This window comes from Accipiter gentilis, chromosome Z (assembly GCF_929443795.1).
Source record: "Accipiter gentilis chromosome Z, bAccGen1.1, whole genome shotgun sequence".
In the NCBI taxonomy this organism is placed as follows: Eukaryota; Metazoa; Chordata; class Aves; order Accipitriformes; family Accipitridae; genus Astur; species Astur gentilis.
This window is the reverse complement of record NC_064919.1, coordinates 46,748,972-46,769,158: the sequence shown is the minus strand read 5'-3', so window position 1 is coordinate 46,769,158 and position 20,187 is coordinate 46,748,972. Positions and strand designations below refer to the sequence as shown.

The 20,187-nt window shown below is 37.4% G+C and overlaps 1 protein-coding gene across 1 annotated transcript in view; it reads right to left on the bottom strand.

Moving 5' to 3' along the window:
* Window positions 1-20,187, bottom strand: part of LOC126036381 (guanine nucleotide-binding protein G(q) subunit alpha-like) — a 139,239-nt gene that overhangs the window by 28,523 nt on the left and 90,529 nt on the right. Inside the window, exon 3 of the mRNA XM_049796061.1 lies at window positions 11,408-11,562. Coding sequence (XP_049652018.1) covers window positions 11,408-11,562 — 155 coding nt within the window. The remainder of the gene's footprint in view (window positions 1-11,407; window positions 11,563-20,187) is intronic.

Genomic DNA, 20,187 nt, shown 5'->3' with positions numbered 1-20,187 from the left:
GGTTATTTCCCAGCACAAGAATGACCTAGAGTTAGCCACTGAGAAGATAAATTAACCTACAGATGCCCTCACTCATTCTAGGGGAGGACAGCAACGGGCTTGTAATTTACAGAATGATGATGAAGTATCACTAGGGTCTGAACATGTTCTTTTCCTTGTAGTTGTTAGTGAAGGTGCTCTTTTCAAATGCACCCCTCCGCCCAAGAAATAGTTAAGACTTCTTCTAGATGCTTTGAGTGATTTCTTAATGAAATAGCAAGAGCAAGTTATCCTGAACAGTGACAGAAACAAAGCAGTTTCATTTCCACCTTACAGCAAAAACACAGAAGAATTTGTTAGGTCTGGGAGGGAGCCAAAAACATTATCAAATCTCCCTCACTATCATTTTATTCATGAAAGATTAATCCAACAGTAAACATTGAATGTGAGAAAGTTACACCTAGTTAGGAAGATGTGATGAACCATGTATCTCAGATAAATCAGAAGCTACTACTCTGAAAATATTTTCTGAGAACACCGATTAGTTTCTGCCAATAAGAAAAAGGTGTGAAAGTCTGAGCACTTCATCTGCCCTCAGGTATTTTACACAATAAACAGAACAGACAAGCACATCATCAGTTTGTTCGTGGAAAAAAAAAGTGAATGAAATCTAATAAGAAACTGACAGAAACCCTGAACTAGCTTCTCTCCCCCTCTCTCCCCCCCCAATTCGTTTTGCTTTGTGGGTCATTACATGCTACAGTGGTATTCACTAGAGCAGGAGAATTTTTACTGAATAAATTGGTAAGTGGGCCTTTTACACAATTGTCTTGTTACACTCCTTTGGCAAGCTTCAGCTGTAGTCTCTAACATGAGCCTGGTTACTGCACCTCTGCACCATTAGCACACTGGACATGTTACTAAAATACACTATAATGCGCATCTGGCTGATTTTAGAAAGGCAATAATGCAAAGGGATATTAATGAGTTAAATCTCATTTGCATTACTGGAAACCATTGAACAGGCAGATGGGGTTTTTTTGTTCTTACACAAATCAATGATGCCATTAAGTTCCAGAAGCATCGATCTATCCTTAAAAAGTACTTACCTTTTCCTCATTCTCATTCAGTTCTGCTCAAGTTCTGCTCATTCAATTACTAAACAGCAACCTTCTCACTCATTTCACCCATAGCACCTTACAGAGCCTACACAGTGCATAGAAGAGCTTATGCATCCTCATGGAGTCCTATTTCTTTCCTAGATTTTTTCACTTAACAGATCAAAGGATGTTGGGCTCTCTAAGAAGTGTCCTAAATTATACATTCAAACCCAGAATCAAGGAAGCAGTATCAAAACCAGTAAGAGTACCTCACAGAAAAAAAGTGAGACAGCATGCACAAAATCCTTTAAAACAAAATCTTTGTGATACTGACAAATCATAACCAGAATCTACAGTCCAACGAAAGCAATTTAGAATACATCCTGTATTTTTTGTTTTCAAATAATGACATTTAGTCGCTACATTTCCTTCTAACTTAAAACTTAATAAACATATTATTGTATCCACTTACTTAAATGAAAATGTCTCAGTTCTCTGCTGCACATCCTTATTTTTATTTTTTTTATTATTGTTATTTTCACCCCGTGACCATACAGCAAATAGTCAACGAAATTCTTTTCAAGTAGAAAAAAAATGTTTAAGTCTTGATTTGTTGTTGCTATTTTTTAACAGAGACATTTCTGCTGAAGAATTACTTGTGCTGGAATTCAGATTTTAGTCAAGTTTGTGCGTTGTTGCTCTGAAGCAAAGGAGTAGATTATTTTCTGCTACTGATTTTAACAGTTCTGCAGATCAGTTACACTTCCTGTTAACATATGAGGATAATTAACTTCACATTCTGCTCTGAAGTTCAAGGGGATTTAACTTTTTTCTGAAAATCAGACTGACAGCTTTGCCTGCAGCAGCAACACAAAGTTCCTTTCAAGATACTCTAAAATCACTAAAACTCCTTTAAGTCGCTCTTAAAATTCATGTAACCTCTAAAACAAAGTAACACAATTAATTTAAAAACTCTTGTAATGTTTGGATAAGAATATGTATCATTGGGATTGACATCAGGGTCTGTCTTTTCCAGTATACCCACTGCTTTATACCACATCCAAAGATTTTTGATATATTGCAGAAATGAATCGTCTCTCTTCAGTCAGGTGCAATTTTCCTAAAATGCCAGTGGGAGCAACTCAACACACTCATGCTCAATACATTATCATGACTTTTGTATTAATTGTGTTAACACTGTATTTCTATGTCCACAGTACTACACAGACAAAACCCAAGACATTTTCTCTTCTTGAAGCACAAGAGTAGATTTTTGTATTGCATTTGAGGGGGTGGGGTGACAAGTCTGATTTTTCTGAATAACTGATTTGCTGACTTGACTCACTATTTCAAAATGCTGAGGGAATATGTAAATGAATACAGGTGACTATTTACATAAAAAAAGACAACTGGAATACCTGTAATATGTAAAGACATACAACCAGACCACATATTTTGCACATATTACTATTATAGCTGGTCCTGTTACACTGCAAATTTAGAATTTAATTTATTTGGTTTATCATAATTTAATTCATTGCCACAATAAAGACTTATATTTTCAAATCTTCCTCATACCAAAAGGGTTGGAAGTTTAACTATTTTTTCCTCACATGGAAGCTAGAGTTTAAAGAAACTCTCTTATCACTAGGGGAATGTAGCACTGCAAGCATAGGCTTTGAGCATCCTACAGTTTTTTAAACTAACAGTTTATTTGTTTTTAAATTAATTTAGCAAGCAGCAACCTTAAATAGAAACATCAAAACATGCTAGCTAATGCCAATCCTTTTCCACCTTCAACCGTGCTGGCTCAAGCCCCACTCTAGCTGCACCTCTGCCCATCCCCAGCTACCAGCTCTTTTGATTGTGCAATGGCTTGATAACCCATTTCTGTCAAAATTATTTGAAATAGTGAAGAAACACTACTGAAATTGTTCAAAATTGTTCAAATTAAGCTAGTTTATTTGATGGATACAGCCTGAGGTGTGGGAAGTCCATGAGCTCCAGCAGGAAAGCAGGGTGGAGTTACTTCCTCCAGTGGCTTATCTGTAACCAGAAGAGGACTTAAGAGGCCACGGTTATGTGAAATGTCTCAAGTCTCTGAATTCAGATAGGTGAAGAGTGAAAGAAAATGAAGATTTTTATTGACTTTTTTGTGTATCTGCTTATTAAAAAAATGATTCATCATGACTTTAAAGCACTTATCTAATGCAGCCCTAAACAAAGTACTGACAAATGTATCGCTCACCTGGGCAAACAAATCCTGTGCACATACAAAAAATTAAGGCACGTTAAAAGATATGCACACGATGTTTTAGGACAAGCGCCTAACTCAAAATGTATGCACAAATAGTGCCATCAGCCTTTGCAATGCAACTTACTCTTCAGCGTACACTAAAAATGGTTACATATGCACTCTTGCAAACAAACCACGAGACTTGTCATAAAAATGAACTTCCATGAAAAGAGTGTTGCCAAGAATTGCCCAAACCGGGTGTTTCCTCAGTTTATTAACTTCAAAATTTAAAATTATAATAACGATATGGACATCGGAAACCCTGGCGTCTGTCCTGAGGGCTAGTCCAAAAGCAGGTAACCGCCAGCGTTACCATGGGGAATTCAGTTGGACAGGTAGCAGCAACTGTGCAAGCCATTTAGGTGTTAACTATAAGGCACTCTGAGCTTATTTTTACCACCTGCTAAGAAACGTCTTACTTTGATGAGACACAGGGTAGTTACATGGTCTCTCACCCAAACAGTACCCACTCAGCTAGACATTATACAAAGGAACAAAAAGGGCAAAATTGTGTAAAATTACTTTAAAAAAAAAAACCAAAACCAAACCACATAGGACTGAGCAAATTTATAGTACAGACCAAGTTTAAAAAGTTAATTATACCTGTAATTAGATTTGTAAAAATGAATTTTAGTGGCTGCTGAGGTAATTTTCCAGGGGGTTGCTATAGCGACAGGCAGAAGGTGCATTACCAAGACGATGTGTGTGTAATGAGCTGCTGGCAGTGGCCCTCCCTTGACGTCAGGAGAAATTGTCACCATCTCGCAGCATGTTTGTGATCTGCGTGCTGACCAGAAGCAGAGGAAGCCTTTTGTTTCCCAGTCAGCGCTGAGAGAGAAGTACTTACCTTTAATGCACTTTACATCACCTATGACAAGGTCCAAGCCTGCAGCCAGCTCCAGGGAAGCTGCCAGGCTACGGAGATGCTAATGATGCCCTTGAAAGAGAGCATGTTTCAGAGGTACTGTTTGTCTACATTTCAAAATAAACAGCAGAAGTGGGATCATGGGATTAGACTGACTGGCTCTGTACTTTCCTACATGCCTTTCCCATATAGAAATCAGGCAAAGAAGTGCAGCTCCTAGCCTTAATAAACAGACCAGAGTTGTTTTAACTGGTAACCTTCAAGAATTTAAATATAACCCCCCTCATCATGAACAGGTAGCTCAACATTCAGCCTTAATTCATTTCCCAGAACTACAGCACCTAATGAAGACAGACTTATTTGAATCTATTTTCAGTGAATGAGGCCTTGAAGCACCTTCAACATGAAGAAACATGGGCCAGGGACTTCAAACAAACACCCTCCTCCAGATATGAGCTACTGTTTTCCAGCCTCTTTGAGGTCTGATTTTTGTTGCAAGTTATCAGGTGATAAAGGAGCATTTTCTAAAGAATAATTCCATAAGATAAGTTTCTGTAGATTTAAACTGAGTTTAGTGTATAGCCTAATTAATCAAGAGAAGGCATTAAGGCACAGGCAAAGGTAGAAAAGCTATATAGCCTTCATCCATTTGTAACACTCGTTTCCCTTTCTGAGGTTAAAAATGCAATTGCTTTGTTCATTAGTACGGCCTAGTAACTCTTCTCAAACTCAGCAGGCAAAACTGATGTAGCAATATGCTGAATTAATACCCACTAGTAAGTAACTAATAAGGACTCACTGTCCTTGGGAGAAGTCTGCTTGCAAGACCTGGTAAGCACAGAAGTTCCTGGGGAGCAGAGTGCCTCTGAAAGGCTCTGCTGAGGAGAAGGGATCTGCCTGGCACCACACCAGAAACATGCCAAGAGAAATCTCTAAAACAAAACCAAACATGTTGCGATAGAGGTAATTATTAGCCCTGATAAAAAGGTCAGTCTAAAACCAGTAAAGATGACTTACCACCCAGCCAGCATACAACATGACTGTTTCGTAATGGGCAGAATGAGAGTACAGGGGAAGAGGGAAGGGACAAACCTCAAGAAACTCTACAATGTTTGTTGTTTAACGAAGTTTGTTGGGTGATTTCAGTGTAACCACAGCTATAAAAGCAAGGCTTACCACCAACCTTTTATATGCAAATGCTTTCAATGTGTTCAACCACATGTAAGACAAGATACCACATGGCTGACACTTTCCAGGTATGTTAGTAACCATAAACATTTACATCTTTTCAACCCTAAAGCTCTCAGGTTGAACACAAAAAAAAAATTTATTTTCCTCTAAGTTAGGATAGTTCATAGTTATGACCCTCTACAAAATGCTCTCTCTCATACACACACAGTGGCAATACAAGTGAAAATAAACCCCTAAGTCTATGACTAAGGCTAATTAGGCAAACTATTTAATAAGATCTGATATATCCCTGTCCTTTGGAGCCTAGCTATTCTGGAACTGGGTGGGGCTACTCCCCATACTGTTGTTGGGGTTTGGTGTGGTTTTGGTGGGGATGGAGTTTTTCTGTTCATTTGTTTTGCAAAACTCTGAACTGGCTGATGAGACTACCCCAAACTAGCACTAATTTTGACCACATCTGGAAAACAAGCTTTGAAAGGGAAAAGTCTTTTTCTGTATCTTTGAAAATGCATGCTCCTTGCTTGTCATTCTACTCCACATATGCAAAATGTTAGAGTTGCTGCAGCAGGATTTTTCATACCTCACAGAGCTGCCAGAACAACTAACACAAGTGTCCTCTTCGCTAACATGCAGCAGCACAGTAAACAGAATCAATTTTCACTGTACAAACAGGAGCCATGAACAAAGCTAAGTGTAAAGAAGCACTGGCCAAGTTTTCAGAATTTCTGTAGAGGTTTGCATTTCTGAGCCTCTACACCACTGGTGAAAAGTTGAGGCACATGCAGCAGTTTCCAGAACTATCTAATCTTAATCTAAAATAAACACAGTAAACCTAAGATCTTTGCAGTCAGGTAGGAAAAAGTCTGCCCTGTGTTCTTTTTATCCCTATCCCACCCAAATCCCACCTAGCTGTCTCCCTCAATTTCCTACATGGCTAAAAGCCAACCTTAGCAAAGGCTAAAAAAACCCAAGTCATCAAATTAAAAAAATGCTTGTGCAAACTTTTAATAGGAAATGTGGTTTAAAAATTACACAGATATTAAAAACATGTTCAGTACGGCATGAAAAAAAAGGATCCTGAAAGAAATACATACTGTATACTGCTTTATATAACCCCACTTCCCTTTCTGAACTTCCCTGGTTCTGTTGCATAATCTTCAGTTTTTCTATAGGATGCAGTGCTTTCATATGCAGCAGATTTCATGCCTCATCCTTCTTCAGACCTTCCTTTTATACTTGGGGACTATATCTAAGGCATAAGATAGGGTTAGCATTGTTCTGCTGCTACTACTTGATCTTAATATTTAGACTTTCATTTTTATTTGCTGTTTTTATCTTACTGCAAACTTTACACAAGTAAGGCTGTGTAAACTGTGAATACATAAAAGCAGAATCTACCATTCTGCAACACAAATTGCCCCAAAATACAGCTTTAGAACCTTCAAGTACATTTTTACAAATGAAGGGAAGAAAGAATCAATGAACAGTATTAAAATGTTTATTACATAATGATGTGCTTACATATCTTATAAATTACGAGTCTATGGTTTTCTCACCCCAAACAAATGACTGTTACACAGCTACCACATTGACAGTGGTTCACAGTTTGCTATTCCAGTGTCAGCCGCATAGCAGGTCTCAATTTAGGACAATATTAGTCCTTCTGAAAGCCTCACACACACCCATGATGCCCTAAGAATTCCCTAGAGCTTTATGAAATAGAAGAATGAATGTTCTGATTGCTAGAGGCAATACCAGTGAAAAGAATACACTGCTGTAGTAAAAGCCTAGATTCATACACTGATCTTTCCTCTTGTGTGCCTCTAAGCACATCCTATTTAGCACCCAGTAATTCCATTGAAATGCACCTGTTTCAGAAGTGGAACATGGAAGCAAGATGTTATTTTTAACAGACTGGTATGAGGGAATTAATTGTTCAGCTGAAGTTACGAAAAACTTCCAACTCAAATGGAATACTGTCACACAAAAATTACCAGATGACCAAGGCACTACAATTTACACAATGGTTTGACAAAAGATGAAACATGAACTTTTAACAAGCAGACATTGTTAGGATTCAACTCTTTCTCCCCTGTTAAAAATCAGTGATATTATGAAGATGTCCTCAGAGTTACATCCTGGAGATTTTATTACAGTGTAAAATTCTGGAATCTACATTTCAGTACTAACTGTCCAGCTAACTCAACTTGCATGATCACAGGTATATGCACAGCTGTATAACTGTAGGAACTAAGCTGTTAAAGGTGATAGCAAATGCAGAAACAAAAGCCTGAAGGACTCTTAAGTATGTCTGATAACATCATGGCATGGGCATGTACAACTAATAGAGCAGTGCATTAAATAGTAACAAAGAGGGGTATTGAATACACACTGGCACAGATAACACAGTGGTGTAGGAACCTCAGGGAAAATTGTATTTAATTGTCTGAAGTGTTAGAAAACACAGACATGGAAGGGAAAATAAACAGATATCCTCAGTGCTTGTGTAGCAACTAGAAAGTCCTTGGTTGGAGGTACGTAATGACATAATACTTCCACTTCATGGGGACAGAGAAAAATCAAAGCTTTTCAGCAAGGCTCTGCTCTTTGCAGTTCTAAACACTTCCTACTTTCTCTTCATGAAGGGAAAGCCCTTAGTGTCATATTGAGGAAAAATGGTGATGAACCTCCACAAATTCTTGTTGCAACCTAAGTTGTCCATAAATATGAATGTTACTTATGACAACTGTATCTCTTACTAAGAACAGTAAGATTGTTGCCTCTCCTTTCTTCAGGCTTTGAAAAGCCATGGTATAATCAGACTGTTGACTGGTAACGTGTTTACATGTGGGTAAAGGTCTTGACACCTTGTAGAGTACATATTGAATTATCTCATCTCACACAGCTATTTCTTAAGGAAATCCACAGTGTGGTGTTGGTTTACATCTGTCTCACACTGAACAGTATCTTAAAGGGAAGTGGTTTAGTGCTAAGTGGCTAAGTCACACCGTAATGTATATGGGAAGTATGTTATCTCTATTTACCTGATGTGCTCTTAACTTTACCATATAGAAGTCTAGAAATTGCTTTTAAAAGCAACACGAACACCCAAACTTTGGAGCATCCATTGGCAAGGGAAAAGAATGGAATGTATATGCTGAGCCTCCAAGAGGTTCAGATCAACTCCTATGATGCAGGCAATTTTCTTTTTTAGACCCCTCCCCTCACCTTTTCTGGTGGACACACATCTGATGTATTCTTCCAGGGTACTACTAGCAGTGGGCGTAAAAACATCAAAAGTGTAGCTAACAATGACAAAGCAGGTTAAAAGATGACAGAAAGTGAAAGTATAGAAAAATACAGGATATATTAGAAACCAGAAACAGAATTTAGAAACAATAAAAGAAACAGAAAATACAGAGGAATATATTTAGGAAGACAATGTGTAATAATATTGATGGGCAAAAAAAAGCTAAACAGGGAGTAAACTGAAAATACTACTACTACTACAATAGCACAGGGGAAAACTACTGAGAAGATGAGAGGCTCATGCAAGGGGTGAATGAATAACATGTGTGACATATTGACAAATATTGACACATACGCTTACAAGAGATACAGTGGAAAACAAACCATTCTGGTTTATACATTAAGTCAGAAGAAATTACTAAGACTCACCAAGTCAGTGGGTGCTTATTCCTGACTCACTGCCGTGTGAATCCTAGTAATAACTTTTAAGCATTTTGTTTTCTTGTTTTTTGACAGGGATTTAAAGCTAGCAAATTCTCTATGGGTGTTTTTTGCTAAACATACACACTGTATTTTTGAAACAATGTTTCTTTGGCTTCTGCTAATTGCTTTTACTAGACTTGAAAAAACTCTACTTGCAAGCATAAATAAACAAAAGGCTTTTTTAAAGATTCATATACGGTGATTCACCATTCTAATTTAAAACAGATTTTGCAGGAATCCATAGTATGAACTATAACAGATTACAGTTAAAGTAATCAAATCTGCAAAAACTCATGTTAAATGGCTAAACATGTTGAAGTTGAAAAACAACCCATCAACTAGTACATTTACCTTTTGCAACGCAATGTACTAGCAATTTGCTTCTATAGCTATGGTATTCAGCACAATCTGATTTGAAGTAGCATCAGATGATTGTTTCCTACTTTGGAGAGTAAGTAATTCTATTTTTAGCCTCTAAGGCAAGCACACAAAATACATACATTTATTTCAACTTTAAAAACAGTATCACATCTGCTGTGGAAACAAAGTTAGGACCTACAAATACAGTAAATTCAAAGTGTAAGACAAGCTCTGCTTCACCTTCTACTTATGCTTGCTACTCATTTCAATATGGAAACAATATGAAAGTATATTGTCAGTAACTTGTCTCTGAAATTTTCTTTCTACCATTTATGCACTCTAAAGGTTTTTACTTTATATAATACTCTATTTGTCTTCTTACCACTAAAACCCAAAACACAGTATGGTATCTTTGGGGACAGTGAGAATCCAAACCATACAAGAGAGATGTCACTGTGCTTTGTACCAATCTGCGGCAAAATATGCATGAACTAATGCTAAAAGTGCTAGGTTGGGAAGGTAACCAGCTCAACAGGACAGCAAACTGCATAGGACAACAGGAATCCTATGCATGGGGCAAATATAGCAGAAGAACATGGTGTAGTGATAGCATCAGAGCAAACCTGAGGAGACCTACAACATGCATCTGTAGCTCTTCATCTGCCTAAATTGCATCAGCAAGATGCTAGTAAGTTTGTCTTGACTAAATCACATCTGAAGTGTTGTGCTAGATAAGAATCCTCAGACTACTGTGTAGATAAATGTCATCCCAGACCTCTCCTGTCTATAGCCCTGTTCCAATGAGCTTAATGGGAGCTTCATGGTACCCTTCTGTTCTTCTGTGCTTCCTCAATAAGAGGCTTCTATGTACACCTGACAAATGGAGACTGGAGTGATCAGAATAATTTCCCTAGCTAATATAAAATTCATGTGGAGGCCATGGAGGTTTTTGCCACAGCTTCAATAACTATGTTGTATTTTTTAATGTTGGTCAACAACAAAAGGTCACCATCCCTCACGATCATCCATTTCTTTGACAACAGACAAGAAATTTTATCTGAGCTATATGCCACATTACTGAAGAGTAACTGAATGTCACGGAGTCTATCTTCAGCGGGTCCTCAGATTCCAATGTCAAATTTCACAGTGCTATTTTATCAGATTCCTGCCCCAAGAAACTAGAGGCATAACATTTCAGACATAGTTTAGTCACATCACATTTTTATTATTGTTGATCTATAAGAAACGGGGTTTAACTTAAAGTGCTTTTCCTGGTGTCTTCCTGGCAGCCATATTCTTTAAAGTTTAGCCTTTGTTTCCATAAAAGAAAGGCAGTTCAATAAAACACAAGAACCCTTGCTTAGTACTATTCAGCTCACCACTAGGACTGCTAAAGCAATCTGTGAGGGAAAAGCGGAAAACCTGGGAAAAAAGAAGTTCTGGGGCATTAAAATTTTTGAGTTGTATGGAGGTCTACCTTGACTGCACTTCCCAGTATTTGCTACTGTCATACTACATGAAAGTATTTTTCTCCAGCTTGTGTTTGTGAGTGAGTTTATGTCAGAGGGGAGTAAGGGCTTGAACAAGTCTAACAAAAGAAAACAAAACCATACGTGATTAACTATCCCTAGTTAGAATCTTACTTCAAGACTTCAAATGATCACAGACTGTCATTCTGTGAAACAAACACAGATATAATCCTAAACTAGATGTACTCCACTCCTTAAAGTATCCTCTGAATTCAATTTAGTATGTGTGTATTCAGATATGTTTGTGCTGCATATGCATACAAACATGTACATAGTATAAGAAGCTAAAGAGTACAAATTACTTTGCTAGAAACAGAAAATTATATATAGTTCTTTGTAGCCACCAGATACTTACTATTTAGTTGAATCTGATAATTGATACTCCCGTCGTCTGTCATAACACTCCTGAATTCCAGGGTCATTCCATAAGCTTCTTATTGCATCTACATATGGGTTCTCAAAAGTTGACACCTTCTCTACATCGACTTCTCGAACTAACTGTGCATGAGCCTAATTCAAAACAAACAAAACAGTAGAATTTACTTCATTTTCTATGTTTGCAGATAGCTCATACACAGTGAACATGATTAACAGGAATATTTTTTCGTACTGGCCATGTACATGCAATTTGAAAAATCAAATACCATGAAGAAGGTTGTGAAGATGGAAAAAGGAGACAACCATTATAGGGAGTTCTAGAAATTAGGAAGAATAGAAAAAAACGTCACTTTTTTATGGAAAGTATACAGACCTCAACATGGATCAGCATATTATTTACCTTTCATGCTAAAAGACACTGTTGAACAGAGTTACTGACCATCCATTCTACCAACCGAACCACTCACTAGCAATTGAAACTGGGACACTTGGACAACATAAAGATAGAAAAGACAGTAAAATCCCCAAATATTCCAAGATGGATATTTTACCAAAATCTGTATTCATGTGAACGAACTTAGTGATGGTGTAGGAAGGAAACAGTAATGTTGATTTACTGAGGAAGACCTTAAAGTATATGGTGAATGAATAAGTAAGAGTACTGAGTAAATTATGAAAGAGTGATGATACACTGTGTTCAAACAAAGACAATCAGTGCTAAATGTTATATTATATTATGACAGAAAGTAAATTAATAAATATACATATGGGCCACTATTTCAGACTTGCTTATTCCAGTATTATTTAGATGAAATGCATGAAGCATTCACATTAAAATTTGTATTTAATTAAGCTTATTTTAAAGAAAGCTATCATTTTAAATTTTTCAGGTACAATCTTAAGAGTATATAAACCATGCTTTTTAAATCATGACTAGTTAACCAACTTGACAGATTTAGACTCTAATGGTAGCTGAGAGGATTGAAAGGAGGGAAGGAATCTGCCTTTCAGAGACTGATTTAAAAAGTTCTTAAAGTTACCACAAACATAACAGAAGTTCCTACTAAAACAGAAAGTGAAGATTATTAGAAATTGTCTCTACTTTCAATTTGTACTATAAATTATGGATATTCTTAAAAGTAATGTCTGAAATTTGGAGTTGCTAACATGAAATAATCCCTAATAATAATACTACTTAACAAAATATACCTTCAACTGTTTACTCAAGAGGAAATAAAAACCTCCAAGTTCAAGATGAAAAATGTGTGTCTTAGATGTACGGAGAACATATGTTCTCTATTATCAACCCCCAAATCTCCAAAGTTCTAACAAAGGGTATTTTATTCTACATCATGTCCACACATCCCCCAAATCTCTGGACAAATCATGAAGGGTCCCTAACCTTCTCACAGCAAATGAGAAGGTTACTTACTAAACACAAGCCAACGTTCTTGTGAAACAGGATAAATTATTTTTTTCTTTAATTATCTTATAGGTTATCAAGTTCAGTTCTGTATTCTATTGCGTTTGTGTACTTCCAGAAGAATGAAGACCTGGGGAACTACAGGCCAGTCTCACCTTAGTCCCTGGCAAGATCATGGAGCAGATCCTTCTGGAAAATATGCTAAGACACATGGAAAATTAGGAGGTTATTGGTGAGAGCCAACATAGCTTTACTAATTGTGCCTGACAAATTTGTTGGCCTTCTACAACAGAGTTACGGCATTGGTGGATAAGGGAAGAGCAACAGACGTCATCTACCTGGACTTGTGGAAAACATCTGCCACTGTCTCACGTGACATCCTTGTCTCTAAATTGGGAGAGACATGGATTTGATGGGTAGACCACTCGGTGGATAAGTAATTGGCTGGATGGTCGCATTCAAAGGGTTGCAGTCACCACTTGAAGTCCGAGTGGAGACCCAGTGACGATTGGTGCTCCTCAGGGGTCCATATTGGGACTGGCACTGTTTAACATCCTTGTCAGCGACATGGACAGCAGGGTTGAGTGCACACTCAGCAAGTTTGGCAAGGACACCAAGCTGTGTGGTATGGTCGACACTGGAGAGAAAGGATGCCATCCAGAGGGACCTTGACAGGCTTGAGAGGTGGGCCTGTGTGAATCTCATGAAGTTCAACAAGGACAAGTGCAAGGTCCTGCACACAGGTCAGGGCAATCCCAAGCACAAATACAGGCTGGGCAGAGAATGGATTGAGAGCAACCTGGAGGAGAAGGACTTGGGGATACTGGTGGATGAAAAGATGGACCTAAGCTGTCAATGAGCGCTCGCAGCCCAGAAAGCTAACTGTATCCTGGGCTGCATCAAAAGAAGCGTGACCAGCAGGTCAAGGGAGGTGATTCTGCCCCTCTACTCTGCTCTTGTGAGACCCCACCTGGAGTACAGCATTTAGCTCTGGGGTCCCCAACATAAGAAGGACAAGGACCTGTTGGAGTGAGTCCAGAGAAGGGCCACAAAGATGATCAGAGGGCTGGAGCACCTCTCCTCTGAGGACAGGCTGAGACAGTTGGGGTTGTTCAGCCTGGAGAAGAGAAGGCTCCAGGGAGACCTTACTGCAGCCTTCCAGTACCTAAAGGGCGCCTACAGAAAATATGGAGAGGGATGTCTTACAAGGGCATGTAGTGATAGGACAAGGGGTAATGCATTTAAACTGAAGAGGGTAGATTTAAATCAGATGTGAGGAAGAAATTCTTTACTGTGAGGGTGGTGAGGCACTGGAACAGGTTGCCCAAGGGAAGCTGTGGATGCCCCATCCCTGGAAGTGTTCAAGGCCAGGTTGGATGGGGCTTTGAGCAACCTGGTTTAGTGGAAGGTGTCCCTGCCTGTGGCAGGGGGTTGGAACTAGATGACCTTTAAGGTCCCTTCCAACCCAAACCACTCTATGATTCTATGCCCTGAATATTTTCTCACAGCTTAAGACACACTGATGAAAGAATATATTCAGATACTGGTTTTGTGTTTTTTTTTTCATTTTGGCTCTGAAACTACGGCGAACTAATACCAAAATGCTAATAGAACTAAAGAATAACTTACTATTCAAAAGCTTTCACTTGAAAGCTGCCATACCTGAAGTATTTCTCCAACAGTTCCCTAAATATTCTCTAACAGGTGCTCAAGTATTCTACATTGGTAGAAGAGAAAAATCTTAAAAGGTAATTACTTTATTCAGTTACCTATCTAGACTTATTACTACAAAGTTTTCCAAGATCCTACATTGTTTTATTTATCAGTTCTGTGTGTTCTGACACGCAATTAATATGACTTTGCACTATGCGACAAAACTTACAAAATAAACTATGATACATGCCAAGAAGCTGCCTCAACTGAAAACTGATACAACTTTTTAAAAAGAAATAGCATTTCCTCAGCGAACACTGATTCTGCTTCCCTGGGGTTTGCTTGGGCAGACTCATGACGGCTTGCACCCTACTGATTGATACACAGCTCTTCACATCAGTGCTGCTTCTCTTAAAAAAGTAATGCCCCCTCACATAGATTTCAAATCTTTATTAATCCTCAGCTATGCCTTCTTGTTCCCAGAGTTACTATGCTTTCCTGCAGAAAACAATTTTTCTTTCAGAGTCTTTGTCAGGCAACATCACTTGCTGGCTTCTAATTTCTGGTGGTGGAGACAGAGATCAAAATACAGGATCTCATTTATTGGCTTAATTTTTCTCTCATTTGCCCTGGTACAAGTAAAAAATAATTCTAGTGAAACCTTGTGAGATGGAAAAGCATAAATTTAATGCAGAAGAATAACTGATCATGCATGATGTGTGGTGCCACTGCTAATTACTGGCTTTAGTTTCCTTCCACTAATGTAAATAGCAAATTTGGAACATAACTTTTGATGTTAGCACTCAAACATGAAGAAACCTAAGGACTCATCATTAAACCAGTTTATGCAATTATAAACGTTATCAAGTACTTGTTCATCTTTACTAACCCTTTCACTTTACCCCAAATTTGACATTTGGAGGGTCAAGAAGAGAAAAGTCAAGCTTGTTGACCATGAGAAAATTGTACCTTCTTAGGTTCTCTCTTCTGGGTCACCAATAATTGTTATCAAAGCATTAAACAAAAAAATGCCCCAAATGACAGAAACAACTTAAGGGTTCTCTAAGTACCACCAAATTAAAACTGGTCATTAAGATGTAACTTCAGCTGTAATGTTCCAAACCCAAAATCTAGATGGTGTAGGTGACTTTTCAGTCCGATACACTTTTGACATCAGCAGTCAACGTTTTCCATGGTCTTCAGGGAATATAAGAATACTTGTAACAATTTCCACATTACTTGCCAGAAATCTTATAAACACTCATTCAATTCTTTTTAGCAAATCACACCTCTCTGAAATTTAAGAGCTTCTTCCTTATTTCTACAAGTATTTAAAAATTATCCCAGAATCAGAAAACTGGAATTTTTGGGAATGGTACTGGATTCTGAAACTAGGAAAACTGAGCCTGAGGAGACAGCAAAATAGTTATCATTTATCCTTCTTCATTCCCCTCAGAAAACTATTGACAGTGTTAAAAACTAATTCTGAGCTTAAATAGCATTATAGTTTTATGCTGGTCTTTCTGGTAATGCTCTTTTGGCCACACTCCATTAATAAGAAGTTTATTTTTTTTAATCTCTAGGCTTTATTATGTGAGTTTTCTACTTACTATCTTCGTAATTTTTTCAAAGCTCTGATGCTGAGAGGATGTCATTACAAAGACCATAATCATGGCCATGGATTTGTCTCTTTGCAGGGGGGCAAGCCTGGCACAGGAATTCTTGATAGTGCAGCTTAAAAGCAGAAATTATTATTTATGCCATCTCAACAACATGAGTCATTTACAGATTCAGACCCCAGTGACTTGTAATCTACAAGTGTGGTTCAGACAAATACCATGCCTTATAGGGCTGTATAGCAAGATATGCTGCTTTGCAGATTCCTGCAAACCTCCAGCTATTTGAAGCAGGTACAACATTCAAGAAGAGTAACACTAGTCTATTTCACTGTCTTGAAAACTAGACAGTTGGGGGATGTGCTCCTTAACATGTCAGAAAGCAGCAACTTCTGACTGATAACCAAGGTAGGAAAGTCTTTTTACACAGCAGCCCACAACAAATAGTTTGTGAGAGGACTGTAAAGAGGATGTTGCTTCCCTTGAGCAACTTAGAGCACAGAATGGACTAGGGTGAACAGGGAGAAGGTTTCATAGTGTGCTGTACCAAAGAACTGTAATTCAATTAATCGAGTGTGCTATGAATTGCTGAAACAAGGCTTCGTGCAATGCTAATCACCCTTCAGTTGCAGACAAAGGTTAACAGGGTATCAAACTACCTAAATCAGAATTTATCACCCTTTCCTGTTTCACATTCTAACCTTTGGAAAGAAAAAAATAGCATAACTATTTGAAAAAGAATTCCACAGACATCTAACAGAATCTAAAAAAATGAGTTTGTATGAAGAAATTTTTTTTGTTACTGCTCATTGTCTGTAAAAAGCCTAGGATAATGCACCCTAACCCATGGCTTATGGGCAGTACAATGAAATGAGAAGGATTAAAACAAGTTCTCTTGTGACTTAGGTTGGAAATTTAATCAATTTAAAATGCATTGTTAGATGCTAGTTGTAATACTTTTATGTATCTAAACACTGGAATAGAACGTCTACACATATGAGGTTTGGGGTTTTTTGTTTGTTTTGTTTTTGTTTTTTGTTTAGTAGGACTTAGAGAAAGCTTAGGAAGTAGCTGAATAAACAAGAACTTTATTTGTATACTGCAATCGGAGTCCTGAGTCTTCTTGCTGTCTTTCTTACTTTTAATCTGCACCAGACATGGAACACGGTCACCACTACAGGGCTGCAAACCACAACATTCAAGCATGCTTTTATCAAGGATTATATCAAAATTTCTATACAGATAACAGAAAAGGCTTCTGAAACCTACATTTAAAGGTCATATGATCTTTATAGTCCTTCTTGAAAAAAAAGCTGTTTTAATAACACAGCAAGAGAAACACGACAAAACAACTTCTTGTCACCCTAGCAGGTTCTCTTGCAAGTGTTATGAGACACGTGAGTCACGTCAAAGGAGAAGACAGGTGAGATTAAGTGTACAATTTAAATACAGAATTCAGAACTTTGTAAATGTGCTTTGTTGAAGTTACCCTACTATTCTATCCTGAAGTTTCTGATCCTCTTTTTATAAACAAAAGATTTTGATAGCAACAAAATGAGATTTTTCTGATGTCAGGCAGCAAAGTAAGAAGGTATCTTCCTCCCTGATAACTAATTCACCTAGTAGAATAACTCTTAGAAAGTTAGCCGAGTTAGAAAATTAAGTATGTAAAAAATACAGTTTCCCTTCATGAAACATGAGATGCTCTCCTATGAGATGGAACATATGCATTGTTTATTTAGGGAAATGAAAGCTATGGGATGGTGCAATTGCAGCGGCACAGTGTAGATACTGTTTAGAAGTAAATAGATCTCAAGAGCCCAAAGCTAACATAGGCTTATTCTGCTATGGCGGATCATAGTATGGGGCAACAAAGGGTGCGATCATTTTTCTACTTACTGTCCAGCTTTCCTATTTTCCATATATAAACTTTAGTTTGCCTGGCTATCACTGTTAAGCTGTTGCCTAACAAATAAAAGCAACATAATTATATAAACATTAACATTACTGTTACTTTGATAGAATATCTAATCCATGTAACGGCCTGAATTACCACTTTTATGGCTATTCACTCCTTCCCTCTCAAAACCCCTTACCTATTGTAATACTTCCATCAACTGAAACAAATGTTCAGCAAACACTTCTGGCAATCAACCTCTACAGAACAAACCAGGTTTTCAAAACAAAGAAGAAAATAGAAAAACATGAAGAAAAAGAGAAATGAAGCATCCATAAGCCATTGCCTCTCTACGAAAAGGACAAAGAGGCAGGTGAAGTAAAAGGAATCAGTCCTGCAGTGATCTTAGGTAACTTCAACTTAAAGTCTTTGCCATTTCTTCCTCTATGAAGAAGGCTAGGTTTTGGACATTCATCCTAATCTTGTTAGCAGTAATTCTAAGCAGAGTAATTTACAAGAAAACTCTGGTAAAAGAATTGATAACTCCAGATTTAATACAATAAAAATCTGCCTGAATTCTTATCTCTAAAACAAAAATAGAAAATTGGCTTTTAAATTTTTGTATTATGTAACACAGTATTTCAACCTAAAGATCTCAAAGCACTTCACAAAGGTCATAAGTACCACTAAGTGCAGTTACATAAAATTGCCACAACACACAGGTCAATCTTTTCCAATGGTGAAAGTGTAATTGTATCAATGTTTAATTAACAGCAATTACTGCTAGATTATTATTACACTTGAGACTAAGATTCAGTCCTGTAGGAGAAAGTAATGGTTACCTTCAAATGGTAATACCTCTTCTGTAAGTATATTTAATGAGGTTACTGACAAGAGTAGAAAACCTGATGTGTCTATATCACAAGTCACAGGAGTGTTAACTGGCATACCATACCATGTTACTTACCCAGATGTCCATACACAAACACACGTGTCTTCACACGTCTCCCAGTAAAAAATACACATTGTCTAAACTATCACTTCAATTTAGTGAAATGCCTCTGTGATTATTTGAAGAAAACTTTCCTTCAAGTAACAGATTCCACAGATTTATCATAGCTTTCTACAGCCAAATAATTCAGGCCCAGTTTCCTAATGTACAAATTGTCCTTAAAAGGGTTTGAAGGAAAAATAAAAATTTACTTTGTTGCAAGACCCAGGAAGCTTCCTCTATCAAACCTGCTAATAGTATTTATTTTTTGCTTTTGTTTGTTTTTCAGTTTTCGTTCTTCTCTGCTCCATAGAAGTTTTTAATTTTGCTATAATGTGCTATTTAAGTGTCCTATTTAATTTTAGGACTATTTACTGTTTTAGAACAGTATGTCTCCAGAATGGGGAAGAGGGTAATTCTGAGGCAGAATTATATATTCTTATCACTCCCTTTAACCAAGACACAGTAGAATTATACAACTTCCAGCAGATAAGGTGACGATAATGATGTTTATTCACCTAAACACACCATATATGACAAACGTGGATTGCCATGCGTTTGTAAGACCTACACTGGTCCTACAAGAATACACACTGAAGCCACTTGACTTTCACATCTTGATATTGCTAGGGTGAGGAAGGAATGGATTTAAGACTTAAGGAAAAGTATTTCTTCAATTTATTTTTGCAGTAATAGGAAAATGATAGGATTACCAAAGGTACTCGGAGATACCTGATCCTACACAATCTGCTCTAAAAGAGAAACTTAACTGCTGAAAAAGTTCTTTCAATTCAGCACTATTATTAAAAAAAAGGTTCATACTTGCAAGACTCGGCTCTCCGGCACTGTAGGACTACATTAACAGTGGTTAGGATTTGCACAAGATTTCCTTTCTGTCAATGATTTGACATTATATTACTACAAAGTACTTGCTTTCTTTAGCTATTTTTGTACATTTAAATTAAGCTGGGTTTTACTAATTTACTCAAAGTAGTATTTTACTGAATTACCACAGTGGTTAACTATGACAACAATAGCAGTTAGCCAAATAAACTCAGGAATAAAAACACTTGATGCCAAATATCCATTTCATCTTTCCAGCTATAGGAGGAACTAAAATAATCTTTTTCCTATAAAGCAGCATCAGTCTTCAGAACAAAACATTAGCCAGATCTCT